This window comes from Gigantopelta aegis, chromosome 9 (assembly GCF_016097555.1).
Source record: "Gigantopelta aegis isolate Gae_Host chromosome 9, Gae_host_genome, whole genome shotgun sequence".
NCBI lineage: Eukaryota > Metazoa > Mollusca > Gastropoda > Neomphalida > Peltospiridae > Gigantopelta > Gigantopelta aegis.
This window is the reverse complement of record NC_054707.1, coordinates 75,711,613-75,738,571: the sequence shown is the minus strand read 5'-3', so window position 1 is coordinate 75,738,571 and position 26,959 is coordinate 75,711,613. Positions and strand designations below refer to the sequence as shown.

General features: G+C 37.5%; 1 protein-coding gene across 1 annotated transcript in view; it reads right to left on the bottom strand.

Annotated features, from left to right (window-relative positions):
• The window catches only part of LOC121381760 (condensin-2 complex subunit D3-like), a 73,863-nt gene that overhangs the window by 27,851 nt on the left and 19,053 nt on the right, over positions 1–26,959 (bottom strand). The window contains exons 12-25 of the mRNA XM_041511110.1: positions 22,788–22,899; positions 21,369–21,455; positions 20,226–20,295; positions 18,402–18,486; positions 17,649–17,815; positions 12,576–12,686; positions 11,192–11,325; positions 8,549–8,664; positions 7,960–8,073; positions 7,290–7,364; positions 6,636–6,738; positions 6,076–6,175; positions 3,467–3,559; positions 2,298–2,374 (exon numbers count right to left, since the gene is read on the bottom strand). Coding sequence (XP_041367044.1) covers positions 2,298–2,374; positions 3,467–3,559; positions 6,076–6,175; positions 6,636–6,738; positions 7,290–7,364; positions 7,960–8,073; positions 8,549–8,664; positions 11,192–11,325; positions 12,576–12,686; positions 17,649–17,815; positions 18,402–18,486; positions 20,226–20,295; positions 21,369–21,455; positions 22,788–22,899 — 1,444 coding nt within the window. The remainder of the gene's footprint in view (positions 1–2,297; positions 2,375–3,466; positions 3,560–6,075; positions 6,176–6,635; positions 6,739–7,289; positions 7,365–7,959; positions 8,074–8,548; positions 8,665–11,191; positions 11,326–12,575; positions 12,687–17,648; positions 17,816–18,401; positions 18,487–20,225; positions 20,296–21,368; positions 21,456–22,787; positions 22,900–26,959) is intronic.

Genomic DNA, 26,959 nt, shown 5'->3' with positions numbered 1-26,959 from the left:
TGTCCATGCATTAACCTACGTACTGAAAGGATACACGGAGTGTTTTCTTAGTTAATTGGTCTATGCTGTTAGTTGCTTCTACCAGTGATTCCTGATTGGCAGGTGTGTATTTGATTGGTAACCAGACGAGCCAATTAATTGACGCTGTCTAGACACAAAAATACATACCGGTATTGTGGAATATTACCTGTTGCCCCTAAAATGGTACTGGACATGGTTTATTACTGTAAATAGTTCTGTAAAACTACTGATTAAGTAGACTTTTCCATCTAAAACAACAGAACTGACCAATTATGTAGTCCCAAAGAAAAGAAAATGATCACTTGGGTATCGTGGGTTGTAATTTTTGCTCCAACGTAGCATATCAATAGGCCTAATAGTGTACATTTTTCCTTTGGATTATTTAACAGAGAAAAATACTATAACCCCATTTTGTTCCGTTAATACAACTTAAAATATATTTAGTTAAATACTGTATTATATTATTATGTCATTTATGCTGTTTTACAAGTCAGGTTGATCAAAGAGAAGCGCCTTGTCGAAAATTACTGCTTTTGTTTACACTGTACATACAGGAGATGGTCAGGAGCTGACGTCACTTCGCCCCAAGCTATCCCACTGGACGTCACAAAAACGAAACAACACATAAGGCTCGTTTGAGTTGACCCTACCTTTAAGAAAGTGTAGTTATGACGTTAAATTAAAAACAGGTTCTGTAAAAAATAAAAGGTATGTAATAAATACAGAACTTCAACGCGGTCTCATGGTATATATTCTTGCGCAAAATAAACTTGTGTAATAAAGAAGAAGCGAAAACAATGTTATGAAGTTCTGTATATTTATTTTAAAAAACAAGAATTCCGCTGAATTAAATGTCTTGCCAACCATAAACTTTTGCAGCTAAAGCTGATGGGGAATTGCATGTGTGTGGCACAGATAGCCACAAGAGACAAGCACCTGTCGCAGTTGGAGAGACAAGGACTGGGATGTGGAGGTGGACTGCGAAAGTAGTTGAAAGATAGTTGCCAGATCGGGAAGAAATGAGATGGAATTCAAAGAAGAGAAAGGAAAGGGGGCAGTGGGATAAAAAAATTTAATAATAAATAAAAATACTAAAAACGTTTTCGGTGCACTGTGACGAACATCCATAGGTGAACTGACATCGGACTTTTAGTTTACGACAAACTAAATCTAAATGCAACATTTGAACACAAAAGTTGATGCCATGGCTGCTACCATCATGGTGAGACAAAAGCAAAAATGAAGAAAACATCAAATTAACAAAAAAACATAGTTCAACTCCAGGACCTGAAAGCTGCAGTCTCAGGTAAATATTTAGAATAGACCATCCACATTTATTTTCTTCCCATACCATGCCATTCTTCAATAGCATTTGTCAATGCTTGCTACCTGCTTCGCACGAAGAAAGTATTACTCTCCATTATAAAACACAGAGGCAGGCTGATGTTTCAATGGTTTGTGTTCAAAGTATTAAAAAAGATGAAATCAAACATGTATGTTGTACGAAAACTGATACCAATAACACATGAGTTTATTAAAACTGTAGTTATGTTTGTATTTTGCATTAGTAAATGATGTTATATGGTGAGGCAAGCTTCTAACGTTAATAGTGATATTAGCATTTTAGAAACTTCTTATCATCGAATGAAACACTGATTCAAGAAAGAAAAGGAATATTTGTTTAAAGTTAAGTTTATTTTGTTTAACGACACCACTAGAGCACATTTATTTATTAATCATCAGCTACTGGATGTCAAACATTTGGTAATTTTGATATATAGTTTTAAAGAGAAAATCTGCTACATTTTTCAATGAGTCTTAAGAGATCCTTTATATACACCATCCCACAGACAGGATATCACATACCGTGGCCATGGATATCCCGACATGAGTTTCAGTAAATCAGTACGATTCAGACGCGAGTCTTAATAATTTCTTTATTATCCATAATATTATTTTTATGAATAACAAGGACCATGTCAAAACATTTCAAATGTAACTAAAAGGAGATGACGAAATTAAGACAATTTTCACAAATGACGTCATTTTGGTAAGCGATTACAGAGCTAAGACTGGGGAAGCCGCATTATGTTATGTTGCTTCCCAAAATGATTTCATTTGTTGTGCATGTAAAGTCATTATGACACATGTGTGTCATACTGGTTATATTTCCCTGTATATCTTTAACTATGTGGATACTATATATATATATATATATATATATATATATATATATATATATATATATATATATATATATATATATATATATTCACCTTGGACAGAGTATTGATGACTACTGCAATCAATTCTGGGGGTGAGTCAAATTTCATCAGTCGCTCCTTGAGTTCAACTAAAATATACAGAAAACATAAACGGCTATCAGGAAACACATGTGTTGTCAACAGAAATCACCAAAATATAAAGCAGTCAAGACTTAATTGCTCCGTGTAGAGCTGTACAGTCAAACTGTCTGTACTTAGCATCTAATATAACCACCAATCTTTATGTAAAGGCCACCTGTCTTACAAGCTGCATTTAAAGTTTGGTTTGTTTAACAACACCACAAGAGTTAATCGGTATCACTCATCGGCTATTGAATGTCAACCCACTAAATTTTTCCCTTAGAAGCAATGGATCTTTTGTATGCACCATCTCAGACAGGATAGCAAAACGTTGTAAAATGGGGCCCTGGTAGATACTTCCATCTTTCTGCTTCACTGCTACGGTTCAGATTTTTCCCATTTAAAATGCGATAGGATGTCCGGACCATTTCATAGGACTAAAGGGAAAGTGTCATCGGCTATCGGAAACAAAAAATTCTTCCCTCAAGTTCACGACTGGACTAGACGGAAAGTTAAAGTTTGTTTTGTTAAAAGACACCACAAGAGCACATTGATTAATTAATCATCGGCTATTGGATGTCAAACATTTGGTAATTCTGACTTGTAGTCATCAGAGAAAACCTGCTACATTTTTTCTAATGCAGCAAGGGATCTTTTATATGCACTTGCCCACAGACAGGAAAGCACATACCACGGCCTTCGTCCAGTTGTGGTGCACTGGTTGGAATGGGAAAAACCCCCAATCAGCTGAATGGATCCTGCGACGCAAGTACATCAAGCGAGCACTCAACTGACTGAGCTAAATCCCACCCCTAGACGGAAAGTGTCACAGGACAAAGGTCAGGTTATGCTTGGAAATATTTGTTTCTTCCGTTGAGTTCATGATCTATGTACCATATATTTGTAAATATCAATCAGAAATATGACTGCTATATACTTGACAAGTTACTGAATGTTCAATATATCAACTGACTTATTACTTATTAATAAATAATGAATTGGCCAACAGAATAGAATAGATGTTTAATGACACCCCAGCATGAACAATACATCGGCTATTGGGTGTCAAATTGAATTGGCCAAAAGATGACAATACCAACCTATGAACTCTGAACGTGTTTCAGCAGTGATGTGTTTTGCAATGCTACCCATGACTGTCAGAACTCTGCGCCAAGTTACCTGATGAGAACTCTCTAAAAATGAAGATAATACAACAATTTGACATTTAGTTTTACATAGTAACATATAACATAATCATGACATATGAAACTGAATTTTAAATGTCAGTTTTTAATATAATCCCACAGTGAAATTTAAGTTCTATATTATACAATCAGAAGATGTAATTAAGACTTCTATATTATATAGTCACAAGGTGTAATTTTAGTTCCATATTCTAGTCACAAAGTGTGATATGACAATTTTGAAATTCACTTTTACATAGTAGCATATAACATAATCACGACAATTGATTTTGAATTTTAAATGGAAGTATAAAATGTTATCACAAGGTGTCATTTGAGTTCTATATTATACAATCAGGTGTAATTAGACTCCTAAATTATATAGTCAACAAAATGTAATTTTAGTTCTATATTTAGTGTTTTCCCTAGGAATGTTGCAAGGCATGGTAAACTAAACATTTTGGGGGCACTTTCACCATTTCCAGGGCAGAAATCGTTACATCTCCAATTACAAAGCTGGAACCATTAAATGAATAAAAGTAACTATAAATAATCACTAACAACAGCTAATACAACAAGCAAATTTTATTCTGTAGTAATTTGTACATGATAATGTAGTGGGAACAGTACAAATAGCACATTAATGGAATATTCTTCTGTTTTTTTGTTCCATCCACCGTTTGACTGCACGGTCAAATGGAAATGTCTCTCTTTCACTGCCATTGATCTGAATCAGCAAAATCCTATGCAGATTGGCAATGGACACTCTGTTGCGGTGACTGGTCACACAGTCCTTTAGACGTCTTTCGCGTTTAGGCATTTTGATAGTCTGGTTCCAACAAGTGGGTCCAATGATAATATATTACCAAATAAATGTGTGACCACCTTGAAAGTGTTTTTACTTTTACAACCAATCATGTTGTATGTTGTTACTAGTATATAGTTTAGTTTACAGGGTAATTTTATTGTTTTAATGTAAATCTGCATGTGAAAAAAATACTCATGCTCATATAATTGATATCAGAAAGTACAGTGAGTACAAAGAGTGAAAGACTGTAATTTGTTTATTTTGCGTAATTCAGTTTAACTACAAGGTGTTTAAGACAAGCTCGATGTTTGCATTGTACCAGTTATTCAATGGCTGGGGCCATACAAATGCAATTGATCTCAAATCACCAGCTGAAAGCTATCAGTGATCCTTCTCCCTTACTATAATTAACCAACACCTGTGGAAACATAAAAAATTCCTTAATTACGTTTCTTGTGTTCAAACCACAGGCGTGCGACTGTCATTTGCAATGGTGAAATTAGATGGGGGGGGGGGGTATGGGGGTATATATATATATATATATATATATATATATATATATATATATATATATATATATGTTTTAATATATCGGTCATAACTCATATTTTATAGTTGAAATGTTATTTGTATTTTTTTAACAAATAACCGACTGTATTCCGTCAAAGGTTTATTGAAAGACGCATCCCTTGACTGCAGTGATTGTCGCGTGTCAGTGGTCGCACATGTTGTAATTGTAGAACAATGAACAGAGCCAGTCCCTAGTTTCGTAATACAACTTAAACAGTAGACTGGCCACATGGTCATACAATAGATGCACATGGTAACTGAGGCGGAATAATAAAGAAAACTGGTTTACTAGTCTCGGGTTATTTACAGAAATGTGTGACAATCTAACAATTGAATAAACATCGTATGCATTTACTGTTCATTTTGATATATGTAACTGACACTTAATTATCTATGAGGAGCTAGTCTTAGCCAGCTTGCTTATAATTCCTAATTACTACTGAGCGGCCAACTGGGTTTAAAACGCGACCGCACCTGTATTTGCAAGACAAAAAATTGCCCACAAAGCACACACCTTTCAGTCTGTCTCTAATAATAATAGGTGTGAACAGTACAAGGAAATCATCCCAAGTGGATTACATTAGTATTACATAATGGCTGAGTTTTGAGATGACAGAACTGCCTGCAGGGCAGTTAGAATTGAAAAGCGCAGACTGGTTGTAGTGATTGTCGCACTTCAGTGCCCTCACGTGTTGCTTTTTCCGGTGATGTCCGATAAAAAAACCATAATGAAATCTTGAAGGTGAGGAGAGAAAAAAAAAGGCTGATAGATAACAGGGTAAGATGGCGCCGATCGGGGGCAGCATGGTGCAAGACTATTGAGGCATGGCGCCGCGCCATTCTAAAATACACTAGGTAAAACACTATATATTATACAGTCACAAAGTGTAATTTCTACCATATAGGTCATCTATAGGATCAATCACTCTTGCTTAATTTACTGGGCTTAATGACTTAAGACTAGCATATCAAAGGTTGTGGATTGTGTGATCCTACCTGCAGGAACATGCAAATCAAGAACACTTCCTATTTCATTATGCTGTTCAAAAGGAGCAAAAAGTTAAAACAGACTGAGTTGCAACCATAACATGTTGCACAAATATGTGCCATTTCTTTCTCTCACAGACAAAACAAAATGACCACCAACCTGACATTTGAGATGAGTGATTCTCCCAGTATGTAATAAGAAACTTATTATCCATCTTTGGAAAAGCTGAAGATATTTCTGCCAAAAGCATCCATGCTCCCTAAAAAAAAATAATAATCAGTTTTAGAAAATGCTGCTACAATGCAAATAAATGTCAAATTTAAAACTATTAATTATTACATTCAAACAAAATCATATCCCTACTTGAGACAGAGTCCATGAGAACTTACAAAATGATATCTCTACAAAATCACTGGAAACATATCCCCCAACTTGGCAATATAACAAAACAAGTATAAACATGATACAAATTATAATAATATAATTATCAGAACAAAAGCAAAACAATGATTCTATAAGCATTAATGCTATAACTTTATATCAAACTCATTAGCTAAATTCTCAACATATTCATAACGATCCAAATAAATAATTTTTCGAGACAAACACACATCATAAATTAATCATACAGGTCTGTATATCAAACTTTTAACTTAATTTACACAAAAATTTAAAATGCAGTAGTTTCAATGGACCAACTTTTAAGAAAGAAATATGACCTCATTGTTTTCCGTTTCCAGGTGAGTTTGTAAAGAGGTTACAATCCCAGGTTTAAGTCGACCAGCACGTGACCAGTGCTGACAGGCCTTTTGTAAATACCGTCTGCAAAATGAAACACATTAAAGATTTCAAGTAATAATATACTATTTTCCATACACATAATTCTCATGTACAACACACTACATTACAATATAGCTATGAGGTTAACATATGAAGAAAATCTTTCTGACATTTAATTAATGCTTCTATTACTGTACTTCAATTTGTATCTTCTGGTTTAAAAACTTTAAGCCTATATTGAGGAATGAGATCGACAAGTGACACTGAATGTTGTTATCAACTAGTAACCAGTGGTATTATTATAGATTAAAAAGAGTAGCTATTTCGATCATCAAATGATTTCATTTGAAAATAAAATAAATTAAACATTTTCAAAAACCCTATTTTTTTGTTTTTTTGTTTACACAACTCAAATGTAAATTGAGCTATAGATTGACCATATTTGCCAAATTGCTAATAATCTCATAACATGTCTGTCTGTCTGTCTGTCGGTCTGTCTCTCTCTCTCGCTCTGGCTCTCGCTCTCTCTCTCTTGTGTGAGACGGTCCAGCTTAAACTACCCTATATAAACTTGGTATTAAAGTCATCATTACCGTAAGTCTGTATTTTCTGGCCTCGTCATAATTCGCAGAAGACTCCACACCAGCAGGTGGTTTGGTTCTTTTGACCTGTTTATGTAACATGTACACAAGTTTTACACATAAACTTTACTGAACATAAGAATACTAAGTGCATTCATAATTAATATAATGAAAACAACAAAATTTGAATTAAAAATGTATTCCAGGACCACTAATCCCTATGTGCAGGGTTTCTGCCATGAGGGTAAAATGGATATGGCGCCATACTCAAATTTCTTTGCAGACTTTATTTTGTTGTTGACCTTTTGACAAAATTAATGAATCTGAGTTTTTTAACCCGAATCCTAAACCTAACCCCTTTCCTTTCTGGGGAGGCCCCCCATAGCCCCTGTCGACTGCGGTTACATTCAACACACACAATGAAAATATTCAATTCCATAGCACCATACCAAAAAAATCTTTTTGGCAGAAACCCTGATGTAAGAGGGGTGGGTTTACAAATAAATAATGTACAGACATGATTAACTTTATGTTTCCTGCATTAACAGTTAAAGCATGGTTTGCTTCTATATTTTATATTAATTTTTCCACCATAATAAGCTGCTACACAAAAGTACTGACATGAGAAATGGTGGTATGGTGCTTTAAGATATGATGTCAGTTCACCATGACCTCTACAAACCTGTGATGTGGAACAATATTCTGTATAAATATTTCCTCCAGAGTCTCTAAGCACTTTTCTTGAAGAGTGGATTCACGGTCAATCACAAGGGGAAGAACTCCGTTTAACCACGTACTGATAAAACATAAAGAGAAATGTTTAGGGTTCAAACACATTAACATCAACATAATTCCATGACATTTTAAAGGCAGTTTTAGTCTTTTAAAAGATTTTGTCTTTCTATCCCCATGTCAGACACACATACACACACACACACACACGTTCACACACGCACACAATTACTATAGCATAACAGGCTAAACCTATAACAGAAGAGACTGAGCTACACTAGAAACAAACATTATTATTTCAGAACAAAATGATTTAATTTAAATTTCAATATAGGACTCTAGTTAATGATGGCACAGGACATGTTATCTGCTTAAAAGAAACACAATCTGACTGCAAATGCAAGACAAAAGATTTAGATTTGAAAGTCTAAAACAAATGTACACATACAGGTTAGTCCCACTTGGCAATGCCTGTTTAGAGAAGTCGTGATACTGTATTAGCTTTATAAGAGAACTGGCAGTAGTATGGTGCAGCAAACCTGTGTATGTGTGTATCTGCCGGCATACTGAACAGGAGGTCGGTCACCGACTGCATGGCCTGTTTACGCACCGACAACGCTGGATCAGCACACCGCTTCTCTAGCACCTCAACATCCTGAAATAAAACAAATTCAGATATTTCTCTTGAATAGACACTGGATCAGTGCACAGTCTGTTATCTCAATATCCTGAAATAAAACAAATTCAGATATTTCTCTTGAATAGACACTGGATCAGTGCACCACTTGTCTGCTATCTCAACATCCTGAAATAAAACAAATTCAGATATTTCTCTTGAATAGACACTGGATCAGTGCACCACTTGTCTGCTATCTCAATATCCTGAAATAAAACAAATTCAGATATTTCTCTTGAATAGACACTGGATCAGTGCACAGTCTGTTATCTCAATATCCTGAAATAAAACAAATTCAGATATTTCTCTTGAATAGACACTGGATCAGTGCACCACTTGTCTGCTATCTCAATATCCTGAAATAAAACAAATTCAGATATTTCTCTTGAATAGACACTGGATCAGTGCACCACTTGTCTGCTATCTCAATATCCTGAAATAAAACAAATTCAGATATTTCTCTTGAATAGACACTGGATCAGTGCACCACTTGTCTGCTATCTCAATATCCTGAAATAAAACAAATTCAGATATTTCTCTTGAATAGACACTGGATCAGTGCACCACATGTCTGCTATCTCAATATCCTGAAATAAAACAAATTCAGATATTTCTCTTGAATAGACACTGGATCAGTGCACCACTTGTCTGCTATCTCAATATCCTGAAATAAAACAAATTCAGATATTTCTCTTGAATAGACACTGGATCAGTGCACCACTTGTCTGCTACTTTAATATCCTGAAATAAAACAAATTCAGATATTTCTCTTGAATAGACACTGGATCAGTGCACCACTTGTCTGCTATCTCAATATCCTGAAATAAAACAAATTCAGATATTTCTCTTGAATAGACACTGGATCAGTGCACCACTTGTCTGCTATCTCAATATCCTGAAATAAAACAAATTCAGATATTTCTCTTGAATAGACACTGGATCAGTGCACCACTTGTCTGCTATCTCAACATCCTGAAATAAAACAAATTCAGATATTTCTCTTGAATAGACACTGGATCAGTGCACCACTTGTCTGCTACTTTAACATCCTGAAATAAAACAAATTCAGATATTTCTGTTGAATAGACACTGGATCAGTGCACCACTTGTCTGCTACTTTAATATCCTGAAATAAAACAAATTCAGATATTTCTCTTGAATAGACATTGGATCAGTGCACCACTTGTCTGCTACTTTAATATCCTGAAATAAAACAAATTCAGATATTTCTCTTGAATAGACACTGGATCAGTGCACCACTTGTCTGCTACTTTAATATCCTGAAATAAAACAAATTCAGATATTTCTCTTGAATAGACACTGGATCAGTGCACCACTTGTCTGCTACTTTAACATCCTGAAATAAAACAAATTCAGATATTTCTCTTGAATAGACACTGGATCAGTGCACCACTTGTCTGCTATCTCAATATCCTGAAATAAAACAAACTCAGATATTTCTCTTGAATAGACACTGGATCAGTGCACCACTTGTCTGCTATCTCAATATCCTGAAATAAAACAAATTCAGATATTTCTCTTGAATAGACACTGGATCAGTGCACCACTTGTCTGCTATCTCAATATCCTGAAATAAAACAAACTCAGATATTTCTCTTGAATAGACACTGGATCAGTGCACCACTTGTCTGCTATTTTAACATCCTGAAATAATGACACAAACAATATCAGACATTTCTGATGAATATATGCTGATTCTACACACCGCTTATCAAGTACCTCAACATTAACAAACAATATCAGACCAGGCCCAAATCTAGCTGGCAAAATAAAAAAATATTTCACTGAAAGTCAGCTCAAGTTGCCGAGTTATTAGCAGTAGTGAGAAGTCGAAGTGGCCATAATATTTTAGACCTAATCCTATTTACAAATGAAAATCACACAACAGACGTCAAGACACTGACTTGTTTAGTGTCATAGCTCACTTGTCTCCTCATCAGTCCATGGTTTGACTTCTGTGCCAGCCTGTACATTAACGCATGTCTCACCATTTGCAGTGACCAGTCAAACGTTATTTCTCAGCTACATTCATTTTCAGTAATGCTAGAACATACTAATTATGACTTTCATTTTACATAACAATGACACAATAATTAAAAACTAATTATATTTATTTACTACTTAATATTTAGTTTTTAATGAAAACATACAACTGTTTTATAGTAATATTTTATATCAAAATATTACGATTTGAACAGTGTATAATTCAGAATGTTTCTGAGTAAACACGGAACATGGTATCCATACTACCAAAAAGTACCGATACTACCGATTTTTTATCAAACTTCTCCGCTTTCTCCTGGAATTGGAGAAGTCATTTCTTTTTCAAAACTTCTACATTAGGGCCCGCAGACATTTATGAAAAATATATTCTGGTTCTAGTATTTCAACATTATGAAATAAAAGGATGAAAAAAATATAATAATAATAACAACAATAAGAAAAATAATAAATAAATAAATAAATAAATAAAATAAAATATCACCTGTTTCCTATAGTTTGGAGCTTCAAAGCGAATGACATTCTCCAATGCTTGCAAGGCAGCCTTTCTCACTCCAACCTTTTCATCTTGACTTCGCCGTCGTAACATCGACAAAATCCCATCATTATCCAATACATCTGAAATAACAAACATTGACTTGGATTGTAATGATACTTAATAATAATTATGAGTTAAATTTGAAATCGTTTATAATTTTTTATTATAAATTCCTAGTTTTGTAGCATCAATCAAAGATAAAGTCTCAAACAGAAATCAATTTTCATCTTATCCCATGTTTATAAAATCTTCTCAAACAGAAATCAATTTTCATCTTATCCCATGTTTATAAAATCTTCTCAAACAGAAATCAGTTTTCATCTTATCCCATGTTTATAAAATCTTCTCAAACAGAAATCAGTTTTCATCTTATCCTATGTTTATAAAATCTTCTCAAACAGAAATCAGTTTTCATCTTATCCTATGTTTATAAAATCTTCTCAAACAGAAATCAGTTTTCATCTTATCCCATGTTTATAAAATCTTCTCAAACAGAAATCAGTTTTCATCTTATCCTATGTTTATAAAATCTTCTAAAAAAAAGTTTGTTTTGTTTAACAACACTACTAGAGCACATTGATTTATTAATCATCGGCTATTGGATGTCAAACAATTTGATAATTTTGACATACAGGTATAGTCAGAAAGGAAACTTGCTACATTTTCCCCATTATATCAGGTCAGGTCATAGGGTTTTATGTGCACAAGCTGTTGTAGCGCACGCCTGTCATAGGTGCAGGTGTCAGCCTGGGCTTGTTCCTCTGTCAAGGACAGGATTTTTCCATTAGTAGCAAGGGATCTTTTATATGCACCATCCCAGACAGAAAAAAGCTAAATTCAGCTCCAAAAGTTAATGTAGACTTTTAAACATCATATTAATGGTCACTTTAATTGTTTAAACATTATGATTCTTTTCTATTACAAATTAAGGTTTTTCCAACATCTCAAACGGAATGAACATACTTCACAGTTTGGTCAATCAACAGGCTACCAGCTCATTAATAAAAAATAAAAAAGTGTTTTGTTTAGCGACACCACTAGAGCACATTGATTTATTAATCAACGGCTATTGGATGTCAAACAATTTGGTAATTTTGACAGTCTTAGAAAGGAAACCCGCTACATTTTTTCACTAGTAGCAAGGGATCTTTTATATGCACCATCCAACAGACAGGGATAGCACATACCAGTTGTGGTGCACTGGCTGGAACGAGAAATAGCCCAATGGGCCCACCGACGGGGATAGATCCTAGACCGACCGCGCATCAAACAAGCGCTTTACCCCTAGGCTACGTCTCCCCCCTTTACTAATATCACTACTACTGCTAACCAGGATTGAATCCAGGGGTCAGTTCCACAAAGTTGAAGTTAGTGTTGTTCATCTCATCATTTCGCTCAACACGAGATGAGTCTTCCAAGCTCTTCCCTTCTGAACTAGATTCTACAAGTATAAATAAAATAAATATGAAATTATTTACACAAAACATAAAAATACTGATCAGTTACATAAGGTAGTACTAAACCAAATAGCTTCCAGCTGGGTCAAACTTAGAGGTGCAGTAGTAAATAAAACATAGTCTGGAATATTGGTGGCTGCCAGTGGTTTTGATGGTCCATTATGAAAATCGGCATACCTGATGGATTTGAAATTGCCACAGCTTGTGACTTGAAGACACGCACACCCAGCATACAGGATTTCCTCCCAACAGTGATGTGCATACAGGATTTCCTCCCAACAGTGATGTGCATACAGGATTTCCTCCCAACAGTGATGTGCATACAGGATTTCCTCCCAACAGTGATGTGCATACAGGATTTCCTCCCAACAGTGATGTGCATACAGGATTTCCTCCCCCAACAGTGATGTGCATACAGGATTTCCTCCCAACAGTGATGTGCATACAGGATTTCCTCCCAACAGTGATGTGCATACAGGATTTCCTCCCAACAGTGATGTGCATACAGGATTTCCTCCCAACAGTGATGTGCATACAGGATTTCCTCCCAACAGTGATGTGCATACAGGATTTCCTCCCAACAGTGATGTGCATACAGGATTTCCTCCCAACAGTGATGTGCATACAGGATTTCCTCCCAACAGTGATGTGCATACAGGATTTCCTCCCAACAGTGATGTGCATACAGGATTTCCTCCCAACAGTGATGTGCATACAGGATTTCCTCCCAACAGTGATGTGCATACAGGATTTCCTCCCAACAGTGATGTGCATACAGGATTTCCTCCCAACAGTGATGTGCATACAGGATTTCCTCCCAACAGTGATGTGCATACAGGATTTCCTCCCAACAGTGATGTGCATACAGGATTTCCTCCCAACAGTGAGGGATTGTGCATACAGGATTTCCTCAAACAAGCGCTTTACCAACAGGATTTCCTCCCAACAGTGATGTGCATACAGGATTTCCTCCCAACAGTGATGTGCATACAGGATTTCCTCCCAACAGTGATGTGCATACAGGATTTCCTCCCAACAGTGATGTGCATACAGGATTTCCTCCCAACAGTGATGTGCATACAGGATTTCCTCCCAACAGTGATGTGCATACAGGATTTCCTCCCAACAGTGATGTGCATACAGGATTTCCTCCCAACAGTGATGTGCATACAGGATTTCCTCCCAACAGTGATGTGCATACAGGATTTCCTCCCAACAGTGATGTGCATACAGGATTTCCTCCCAACAGTGATGTGCATACAGGATTTCCTCCCAACAGTGATGTGCATACAGGATTTCCTCCCAACAGTGATGTGCATACAGGATTTCCTCCCAACAGTGATGTGCATACAGGATTTCCTCCCAACAGTGATGTGCATACAGGATTTCCTCCCAACAGTGATGTGCATACAGGATTTCCTCCCAACAGTGATGTGCATACAGGATTTCCTCCCAACAGTGATGTGCATACAGGATTTCCTCCCAACAGTGATGTGCATACAGGATTTCCTCCCAACAGTGATGTGCATACAGGATTTCCTCCCAACAGTGATGTGCATACAGGATTTCCTCCCAACAGTGATGTGCATACAGGATTTCCTCCCAACAGTGATGTGCATACAGGATTTCCTCCCAACAGTGATGTGCATACAGGATTTCCTCCCAACAGTGATGTGCATACAGGATTTCCTCCCAACAGTGATGTGCATACAGGATTTCCTCCCAACAGTGATGTGCATACAGGATTTCCTCCCAACAGTGATGTGCATACAGGATTTCCTCCCAACAGTGATGTGCATACAGGATTTCCTCCCAACAGTGATGTGCATACAGGATTTCCTCCCAACAGTGATGTGCATACAGGATTTCCTCCCAACAGTGATGTGCATACAGGATTTCCTCCCAACAGTGATGTGCATACAGGATTTCCTCCCAACAGTGATGTGCAGGACATTAAGTCATTACTTCCTACAGGTAGTCATATTGATTTTTCCTTCCGCAGACACTGTATTTTTATAATAGTGATATTTCTTTGATGTGTGTGTTAAGGTCTTCATAATCCAGGTGGTCAGTTGAGTACATGTGTTTCAATGGAATTATTTAAAGGAGTTGAGGTACTCTGAATAACCATGTTGTCTTTACATATATAGCTAAGCACACACACACACACACTCATAATATTAGATCTAATAAAGTTTCGCACAAAATTTGAGTACTTTCTTTTACAGGTATCCCATACATGTTTCAAGTATAAGGCTACTTGACACAATGGTATTAGATGAAATAAAATTGGATACATTTTTTGCCTAGATGAAACTAATTTTTTTACAACCAACACACTCACATTTATCCCCAATCACAGGGCTTGTGGTGTTAACTTCTCTATAAAAAATTCAGAGCAGCTTGAACTTTGACCCAGCTGGAAGTTATTAGGTTTAATACTACCTTTAGCCACATACATTACTATTGTTTAGGGGTGTAACGAATACACATAGTGACGATTACGATACATATCACAAATTTGAGGTGACAAATACAAATATGTATTCACATCCATGAACGTGAAAAGTGAAAAGGTTTTGCAGAAAGGAAGAAATGTATTTTTTCTTTTTTACTTTTTTAAAGTAAAAACTGATTAATCATGGGTATGTCTAATGTCTAGTCCAGGATCAGGTTCTCTTTGACATGTCCACATTTCCACAGGAAAGTTCAGCTCTCTTTGCTGATATCACATCCCCAGCAGTTGCTTGACACAGGTGGCTTAGATGCCGAAAAAACACACTGCAAGAGGACCCACCCACCCTCTGTAACCCTACATACCATTTGGACCCACACCCATCCACCCCCTGTAACCCTACATGACATTTGGACCCACACCCATCCACCACCTGTAACCCTACATGACATTTGGACCCACACCCATCCACCCCCTGTAACCCTACATGACATTTGGACCCACACCCATCCACCCCCTGTAACCCTACATGACATTTGGACCCACACCCATCCACCACCTGTAACCCTACATGACATTTGGACCCACACCCATCCACCACCTGTAACCCTACATGACATTTGGACCCACACCCATCCACCACCTGTAACCCTACATAACATTTGGACCCACACCCATCCACCCCCTGTAACCCTACATCACATTTGGACCCACACCCATCCACCACCTGTAACCCTACATCACATTTGGACCCACACCCATCCACCCCCTGTAACCCTACATGACATTTGGACCCACACCCATCCACCCCCTGTAACCCTACATAACATTTGGACCCACACCCATCCACCACCTGTAACCCTACATGACATTTGGACCCACACCCATCCACCACCTGTAACCCTACATAACATTTGGACCCACACCCATCCACCACCTGTAACCCTACATGACATTTGGACCCACACCCATCCACCACCTGTAACCCTACATGACATTTGGACCCACACCCATCCACCACCTGTAACCCTACATAACATTTGGACCCACACCCATCCACCACCTGTAACCCTACATGACATTTGGACCCACACCCTCCACCACATACATGACATTTGGACCCACACCCATCCACCACCTGTAACCCTACATAACATTTGGACCCACACCCATCCACCACCTGTAACCCTACATGACATTTGGACCCACACCCATCCACCACCTGTAACCCTACATAACATTTGGACCCACACCCATCCACCACCTGTAACCCTACATGACATTTGGACCCACACCCATCCACCACCTGTAACCCTACATAACATTTGGACCCACACCCATCCACCACCTGTAACCCTACATGACATTTGGACCCACACCCATCCACCACCTGTAACCCTACATGACATTTGGACCCACACCCATCCACCACCTGTAACCCTACATAACATTTGGACCCACACCCATCCACCCCTGTAACCCTACATAACATTTGGACCCACACCCATCCACCACCTGTAACCCTACATCACATTTGGACCCACACCCATCCACCCCCTGTAACCCTACATGACATTTGGACCCACACCCATCCACCCCCTGTAACCCTACATAACATTTGGACCCACACCCATCCACCTGTAACCCTACTGACATTTGGACCCACACCCATCCACCACCTGTAATACAACATTTGGACCCACACCCATCCACCCCCTGTAACCCTACATAACATTTGGACCCACACCCATCCACCCCCTGTAACCATACATAACATTTGGACCCACACCCACCCACCCCCTGTAACCCTACATAACATTTGGACCCACACCCACCCACCCTCTGTAACCCTACATAACATTTGGACCCACACCCATCCACCCCCTGTAACCCTACATAACATTTGGACCCACACCCATCCACCCTCTGTAACCCTACATAACATTTGGACCCACACCCATCCACCCCCTGTAACCCTACATAACATTTGGACCCACACCCATCCACCCCCTGTAACCCTACATAACATTTGGACCCACACCCATCCACCACCTGTAACCCTACATAACATTTGGACCCACACCCATCCACCCCCTGTAACCCTACATAACATTTGGACCCACACCCATCCACCACCTGTAACCCTACATAACATTTGGACCCACACCCATCCACCACCTGTAACCCTACATAACATTTGGACCCACACCCATCCACCCCCTGAACCCTACATAACATTTGGACCCACACCCATCCACCACCTGAACCCTACATAACATTTGGACCCACACCCATCCACCACCTGTAACCCTACATAACATTTGGACCCACACCCATCCACCACCTGTAACTCTATAACGCAGTCAGAAGGTTCATTAATCATCAGCTACTGGATATCAAATGCTTGATAATTCCGACACGTAGTCTTGGTAGTTTTATGATCTAATAACAACAAAAATGCAGTTTAAAAATATGCTTTTCATCATGTCACCTGTACGTGGCTCTTTCCTTACTTCCACCCCTGGTGTTGGAACAAGTCGAGGTGGGCCATTCCTATGACCTGTTTTAGGGGTGACAATTTCCTTAATGGCTCCAATAATTCCTTCATCCCTTGATGACAGACACTGAGAAAATCCAGCAATTGCTCTTGTACGAACTCTGCAAAACGCAGGATAAACTTAAAAGGTGGAAAATCCAGTAGGTCTGGTGCTAAGTGTGCAAAAGACAGCATAATCTTTAAAATATAGAAAATCTAGTAATATCTCTTGTGCAAACTCTGCAAAACACATAATAAACTTGTGTGAACTGTACAACAAAACACTGAATAAACTTTGTGAAAACTGTACATAACATGGCATAATCTTAAAATACAAAATCCATTTATAGCTCTTCTGCAAACCACCGAATGAACTTAAAACATGGAATTGCAGTTATAGCTCTTGTGCAAACTGTACAACAAAACATGGAATAAACTTTGTGCAAACTGTACAAAACATGAATATAAACTTAAAACAAATCCATTTTCAGCTGTTATGCATCATCTGCAAAGCACAAAATGAATGTAAAACAAGGAATTGCAGTTATAACTCTTGTGCAAACTCTGTAAAACACCATATAACGTTAAAACATGGTATGATGCTTGACATCCAATACACAAATTATTATTTTTTAATTCCATTAACTACAAAATCATGTAATAAACTGTTTGTCTATTCGGAGGTTAAACATAGCACAGGAAACTAACGTGGGAGCCACGTCGGAACATCGGCCAATGAGAACTCCCAGCAACAGGCGGTGTGTGGTGTACTGAATGAACTCTTCCGGAACATCTGAAAAATGGAGAAAGCAAAGGAGTATAATTTGTTTAATGACACCTCAGCACATTTTACGTCTTAACAATTAGTTATTTTAATAATTTGTACCGTCACACACAAAAGAAAGAGAGAGAGAGAGAGAGAGAGAGAGAGAGAGAGAGAGAGAGAGAGAGAGAGAGAGAGAGAGAGAGAGAGAGAGAGAGAGAGAGAGAGAGAGAGAGAGAGAGAGAGAGAGAGACAGAGAGACAGACAAAGAGAGACAGACAGTTAAAGTTTGTTTTATTTAACGACACCAATAGAACACATTGATTTATTAATCATCAGCTAATGCGTGTCAAACATTTGGTAATTCTTTTTACATACAGTCTTAGAGAGAAGACCCGCAACATTTTTCCATTAGTACCTAAGATAGAGCTTAAGTTTCAGATTGATAAAAATAATCATTACCCAAATTTCACATCACTTTATTTTGTTTGTATATTATCTCAATATATATTAATCAAAAGATTTTTGTAATCCAACTTGAGAGACAAAGACAGTTGAAGTTAAAGTTTGTTTTGTTTAACGACACCTCTAGAGCACATAGATTTTTTAATCATCAGCTATTGGCTGAAAAATATTTGGTAATTTTGAGTCTTTGAGAGAAAACCTGCTACATTTTTCCATTAGTAGCAAAGGATCTTTTATATGCACCATCCCACAACCTTTGGTATACCAGTCATGGTGCACTGGCTGAACCGACAAATAGCCTCGATGGGAAATCAACGGGGACCAATCTTATACCGACCGCCCATCAAGCAAGCACTTTACCACTGGGCTACGTCCCTCCCCAAACCGTGAAAGGTGATTGTCTTTACCACTGGGCTACGTCCCTCCCCAAACCGTGAAAGGTGACCGTCTTTACCACTGGGCTACGTCCCTCCTCAAACCGTGAAATGTGACTGTCTTTACCACTGGGCTACGTCCCTCTCCAAACCGTGAAAGGTGACTGTCTTTACCACTGGGCTACGTCCCTCCCCAAACCGTGAAAGGTGACTGTCTTTACCACTGGGCTACGTCCCTCCCCAAACCGTGAAAGGTGACTGTCTTTACCACTGGGCTACGTCCCTCCCCAAACCGTGAAAGGTGACTCTTTACCACTGGGCTACGTCCCTCCCCAAACCGTGAAAGGTGACTACATCCCTCCCCAAACCGTGAAAGGTGACTACATCCCTCCCCAAACCGTGAAAGGTGACTGTCTTTACCACTGGGCTACGTCCCTCCCCAAACCGTGAAAGGTGACCGTCTTTACCACTGGGCTACGTCCCTCCCCAAACCGTGAAAGGTGACTGTCTTTACCACTGGGCTACATCCCTCCCCAAACCGTGAAACGTGACTGTCTTTACCACTGGGCTACGTCCCTCCCCAAACAGTGAAAGGTGACTGTCTGTTGTGGCCATCTGTGCCACACGCCTGACACTATTTTTCTGTCGGCTAAATCTGATCATGATATTACCTGCATGGGATGTTTCCCATTACAACTATAGTCTGTCCAATCATCAGTAAAAATGGGGGGTTTTCAGTTTTGTCTGACGTAACAAGAAAATTAAAACTGTTTTGGAAATAACAAAAAAATACAACTTTTGTGTGCAATTTACAAATCAATAGGCTCAGAAATAAATAACTTATAGTAAATTTCATAGTATGAAAAAAGGAGTTCCCAGTGGGATGGACTATAGGTACCAGTAACATTTCAGTTTTATCATATATCTCACCTTCAACAATTCTTTCAGGCAACGACAATAACTGAGTCACAATGTCAAGTGCAAATCCACGATTATTTATCTGAAATACCGAAAAATAATCAAATATACAGATATACAGGATATCTAGTGAGCTGTTATTTATAATTCAAGTTGTGTGTTACTATTTCACAAAGGACACCAAGTTGATAGTAAATGCTACAAGGTTTAATATGGTATTTATTGCAAATGCATGCTACAGTCTAACCTAGTGGTTTTCCGATGAGTAATTATCATTGTTTGGGTTGGTTCAAATGTATGTATACATATAATGTCAGACCCATATTAACAAGAATGTTTTTTGTGTTAAATCAAACCCTTTAAAGGGACTGTCCTGAGTTTACAGCCATTGTAAGATGTTTGCGATAACAAGAGCCTTGTTGGCGACTACTATTTCATACTAAATACATTTTCTTGTTTAGAATACCAGTATCAGTATACTGAATGTGTTTGTAGCACTCAGTTTTTACTTTAATGCGTGATGTATATTTTTTCGTATGTATGAAATTATTTGGAGGTAAAATCCTGTTTGGGCTACTACAAGCATTAGGACAACAACAAACACCTTGTAAATACAGACACTGATATTTTAAATAAGAAAATTTATTTAATTTGTATGTTACATCATCAAAAAGGCTCTATTGGTTGTAAACATTTTACAATGGTTGTAAACTCAGGACTGTCCCTCTGATGACCTATCCAAAGGGTTCAACAAATCCACTAGCCCCGATGCCTGGCTAGTGAATTTTGTGGTCTGGGCTAGTGTAAATTACCAACAGTATTACTATAATACATAGGGCACTAGCCAATAAGTCTGTGAACGCTAGTAACTTTCTCAATTGTATGTTGAACACCGATACATATCATCTGAACCACAGTGTGAAGAAACAAACTAAATTACATCAAAAGTTAATTTTAGTTCTCTCTAATGTAATAATAAATTCACACAATGGCATGAGTTAATTTCAGTTCTATCTAATGCAATAATCAATTCACACCTTGGATTGAATTAATTTCAGTTCTAACTACTGTAATAATACATTCATACCTTGTATTAAATTAATTAAAGATTTAACTAACATAATAATAAATTCACATGTAATGACAAATTCACACCTTGGAGTGAGTTGACAGTTTGACAATCCATTCCATCATCCTTGCATACGCTTCATCCGGAAGAATGCAGAGAAGGGGGACAACTCCCTAAACAAATACACAATTTTATATTTTAATTACTATACATACAGAAGAAGTCTGAAACTGTATACCAGTCAATAGCACACCATTAAAAAGACAAACCTGACCAACTAGAAACTCAGCTGACTCATTTGAGGTGCTAGAATTGGAGGATGGAACCCCCCTAAATGGACCCATTTTCCAACTGTTTTGTTTCCATCCCCATCTGAATGAAGATCCCCAACTTGTTACTGGTATATCAAAGGCTGTGGTATACGTTGTCCTTGTTGTGGGAAATTGCAAATAAGAGATTCCTTGCTGATAATGGGACAATGTAGCAGGTTTCCTCTGATGACCATGTGAACAGCTGATAATTAATTCATCAATGTGCTCTAGTGGTGTTGTTACGCAAGAACAAATTAAAACTTTATTTTATGTCTGGTTGGTTTGATGTCATATTTTCTTTATGCAGACTTGGTTTAAATACAATTTCATTTCATAGGTATTTTTAAAAATTGCCATTCCTCACCCCCCTCTCTGTGTAATCACATCTGGAATATATAATTAGGGGATAACTATGATATATTTGACCATCTACGGACGTTCATGCTGGATTTAGTAGCAAAGTAAGTTTTACCGATGACGCAAAGCGGAGACTGTAAAAAAGATATTTGTGACTGTATAACCAGCATGAACGTCCGTAAATGGTCAAATACAACATACTTATCCCCATTCTAATTCAATAAATGCATTTTCTTTTTTAAACTTGTTTAAATAATAATTGTTTGGAATGAACACAAACCTGGTCACTTCTATCGTGTTTCAAGTCATCCGCCTAATTAAATTATTATAGCACAAGCAGATTAAAAATGTTTTTACATGAAATACAACAGCTGCTCCTATATATTTTTTGTATTTTGTTTTATTAACAACTACACCAACCATTATTACCGATTTCACTTATTCCAAATACTTATCAAAACAACTGGTGCTCGATAACGAAGATTCATAATTTGGCACAGTTGCCATTACTTACTTCTGCATTCCTGTCAGCATCACACAAATATTTATAAACAGTATTGATGTCATAAAATTTAGAAGAGCACAAATTCTGCTTCAAAAACAGATTCAATGTTGGTATTTTAAAAGTAAGTACGTCCAACTAAACAACAAGAAAAAGTGTATGAATATGTAAATACTCTTGGGGAATCTCCCCCCAAAAACTACAAATTCATGCTCCTTTTATTGTCACAAATGGATTTGATTAGCCAATCAAATTTCGAGTTATATGCAGAGTGAATTAGAATTTTAAAATAAACTAGTAATACCCTTGCATGAATTGGAATTTAATATATGTACCTCTGCCACTTTTGTCCGGTATTCGGCTCGGTCAGGAACTTTAGTGCACACATGCTGAATTAACGTTCGGACAGCTGGATATATTCGATCGCCACCTTTCTTCAGTAAATACCTACAACATAAAGAGTTAAGACTTTAACATTCAAATACCACAAGTATATACCTACAACATGCAGAGTTAAGACTTTTAACATTCTACACCTGATAATAATTAAATTAAACAATCTTGTTGAAGGCAATGCTTTTAAACTTTATATAAACTTTTATCAAATACTTCAACCAACTGTAATATTGGCCGTTACTTATAAAACACTCAGCAAATTTTGACCTGCTGCTTGCAAATGGTATGGCTTTACCAGACTTGGTCATTGGAATTGTACGTGTTATTGAATGGTGGTGGTTGTTTGTTAAGAATTATGTAGCCTTTTAAAAACAATATCTTGTAATATTACTCGTATTTAATATGTTCAATCTCCTACACAGAGGTTAAGTCGTTAAAAGTCTGTGCTGAATAATGTTGACTAAAGTACGTCACAATCTTTGGGAATGGATGATGCAGCCACTGAAATGAGTTTGTTCACGCCCTTTTTTGGAGTGGGTGAAGTGTATGTGTGTGTGCATGTTTTCCCCAGCATTACAATATGTTGTGATAGGGAAGGTGATATAAAAGCCCGATTTGTGTCTGTCAGGTAATTGTTGAACTACCCCTTCCCAAATTGATTAGCTTACAAATCTTTGTTTTAATAACTGAAAACCCTGTAGAACTGACCGCTTCCTTCATAAAATGAGCTTGTTACGGCATGGTTTTATGTTCAAAAGGGGCCTCCCTTCTTCAGTTAACAAAACTTTTATGAAATACGTGGGCAACCACGAGATGATGTTGGGCAACCAAACTTCAGCTACTGGTTGCCCACTGGGCAACCATCACAATTTCACAGTTATGCACCCCTGAGAAGCCCAGGATCGATCCCCATTGGGCTATTTCTCATTCAAGCCAGTGCTGCACAAATAGTGCAACAAAGGTCATGATTTGTACTGCCCTGAATTTGGGATGTCTTACTGCTAATCGGAAATAGTAAGTCCATTGTGTGGAGGCAGCAGGTTGCCTTTCATTATCTCTGTGCTCCTTAACTTTATGCCAGACGCCATATAACCATAATTAAAATGTGTTGAGTACGTAGTTAAATAAAACATTCAGACATTAATTGTTATATAAGCATATAGTCTAATGTTTATCATGGCAACATATGGACAGACAGACAGAACAAGTAATTATTAAAGGCCTCTTTGTAGTTATTTTAAAGTCCTCTGCTTTGCATCAACTGCTTACGGATGTATAACTGCATAAACAGATATTTTCAATTAAAACTAGTGCGAACTACATTGTTAACAACTATGATAAATTACTCTCCTATCTTTAATTACCAGACCTTGCTTTTTAAGGTGTGCAGGTGCTATCACGCTCGTACAGCGCACGTAATTTCAATCTGGCGAGTGTGAAAAATAATGCATGTTACACTTAACAGAGCACGTAAAATAATTTTGTATATTGATTGCCACTATTTACCTTATGTAGCTGATAGAAAGATCCGTTTAATAATACCAGAAAAAAATGTTACGAGAACGGTAGTGTTCATGCAAGATTTTAATATATGACTGGTACTTATCTTTGCTATACATACCGGAAAACACAGGTTTAATAGACATTTTCGAAGATGTACCAATCCAATCAAAATTCTTTGCCTATTTAATTTATTATTAATTAGAAAGAGTCCACTTTTGTAAGGTAATAGATCATAACGTCTGATAAGGATAACTCATTTATACTGTTATATAGTTATGACAAAAAGAGAAATGGGATTGAATTAAATAATGGCTTCTGTAGCCTACACAAATGAACTCGTTACGGAAATCAGCGAAGTTGGTAAAATTGTCTCGATTAGTTCATAATTGTTAGCCTACAAAGCTTACGTAAGGTTCCGAAAATGGCAATCGTGTAATTTTATACTTTCTTTAAAAAAAAAGAATTAGACGGAATAATAAATAGAAGGAAAAGAAATGATAATAGGTATGTAGGAATAAGCCTAGGTATTTTTTTTACGTCTATTATTTTTCTTTTTTATCTTTAAAAAAATCAAATAAAACTTCATTTAAATATTTGTATTTCAGCCAGAGGTTAATTAATGTGCATATGTTATTTAGATATGTATATATGTAAACACTATAGTAACAGTAATCAATGATCATTTCCGACTATTTAATTTTTGTTTCGTTTGTTAGAAAGCCCGAGACCATGTGACTGGAACATGATTTGATGCGCAGTAGTCTGTGGCATACTGACCAATCAGAGCTATCGAGGTCAGAATATTTTTACTCTTGGACTTCTGAACGCTTCCGCCTGTTACAGACCACGGTCGGGCTGCTGGTGCTCCCTTGCACCTGCCAGTGCAGGCGGTCCCTCCTCTCCCCCCCCACCCCCCCCCCCCCCATTTCCCATTTCCTGTCCTGGACTGAGAAGCCGACCAAGGCCGACTCTTGTGCACAGGACAGCCGTGCGCTAAACAGCTTGTTCTGAATGTGCACGTAAAGCCCTATGACATGACCTGACCTGACCTGCACGCACACGCTGGTCTACTTGACAACTTATTACACATTGATGATGGTGTCTAAAATTATGGGGGTTTTAAATTATCTTTATTATGGCATCCCACGTTTGGAAGAAAATCCTTTGCAATGACAGATTTTTTCAGAGTTTGTGTATTTTGTTATTAACAACACTGGGGCCGTTCCAGATCAATGACGTATGCCATCAGAGCTGTTCGTAACTTGTAGCGGTAGGTTAAATGACATATTACAAAATGTTGAGGGAGGGAGATTCATTGCGTAATTGTAGCCCACGTTTCACGAGTTGTTATTTTTTAAAGGTTTTAATAATATGAGTCGGTAGTGCACATCTGATATGCTTGGGTCGTAGTTCATGAACCACCTCCTCGGAACCAGTGTTTTTTTCCCATGCCAACTATCCTAATCATGTTCGTTGTACATAATAATCAAATTCAAAACAAACTGATTCCTATATATGTTTAGCTGCACATTCATCAAACCATCTAACACTGAAAAGGTATATATATATACATAATTGTGTGCATCAAATTATCTGAATAGTACATATTGTAATTAAATGTCAAATGGTCTGCATCAGTGTATACATGTCATAATTTTATTTCTATAGTACTACTCCTCAAACTTTTTAATAAACTATAACTCCATTCCTGAAAGGGAAAAGAAATCACACTACACTAATGAACCAAACAACATAAAATTAGAAAAAAACATTATTGGTTTATTAGTTAATTTTTGCAACATGTCTCTACATTTACATGTACCATTTACTAAATTAATAAATGCTTGATTTTCACTCGCCGTAGCATTTTGACGAGTGTGGTTTTTCACTCGCCTAAGCGTTTTGAGGTGTACGATTTTTCACTCACCTTTGTTTTTCAAAAGGTAAGGACTGAATTATCATTAGATTGTACCCACACTTTGTCCAAACACAGATTATAAAAAACATTACAAAAAGTTTGTTTGTTTTGTTTAACGACATCACTGGAGCACACTGATTAATTAATGATCGGCTGTTAGATGTCAAATGCGTGCTTATTCTGGCTCGTAGTCATCAGGGAAAACCAGCTACATTTTTCCAAATGCAGCAAGGGATCTTTTAATATGCATTTTCCCACAGAAAGGAAAGCACATACCACTGCCGTTGTCCATTTGTGGTGCTCTGGTTGGAACGAGAAAAAAACACCCTAATCAGTTGAATGGGTCCACCGAGGTGGCTCGATCATGTGACACAAGCACCTCAAGTGAGCACTCAACACTCAGCTAAACCCCACCCCAAACCATTACAATGACAGATTCCACATGTAAGATTATAATCATGTCACCAACAATGATTTCACTGAGATCTCATACGACAAAACACATGTAATTGTTTGCTGGCTGCCATTTCTATGGAATACTCTTCGGGGGTGTGGTGTGTGTGTGTGTGTGTTTAGATTGCTATTGTGTAATAGTACTTCATGACATGTGCTATGGTTTTACACAATCAGCATGACGTCAGATTAATTATGTCACATTATTCCCAGGCTTCCACCCATCTTGATGAGTAT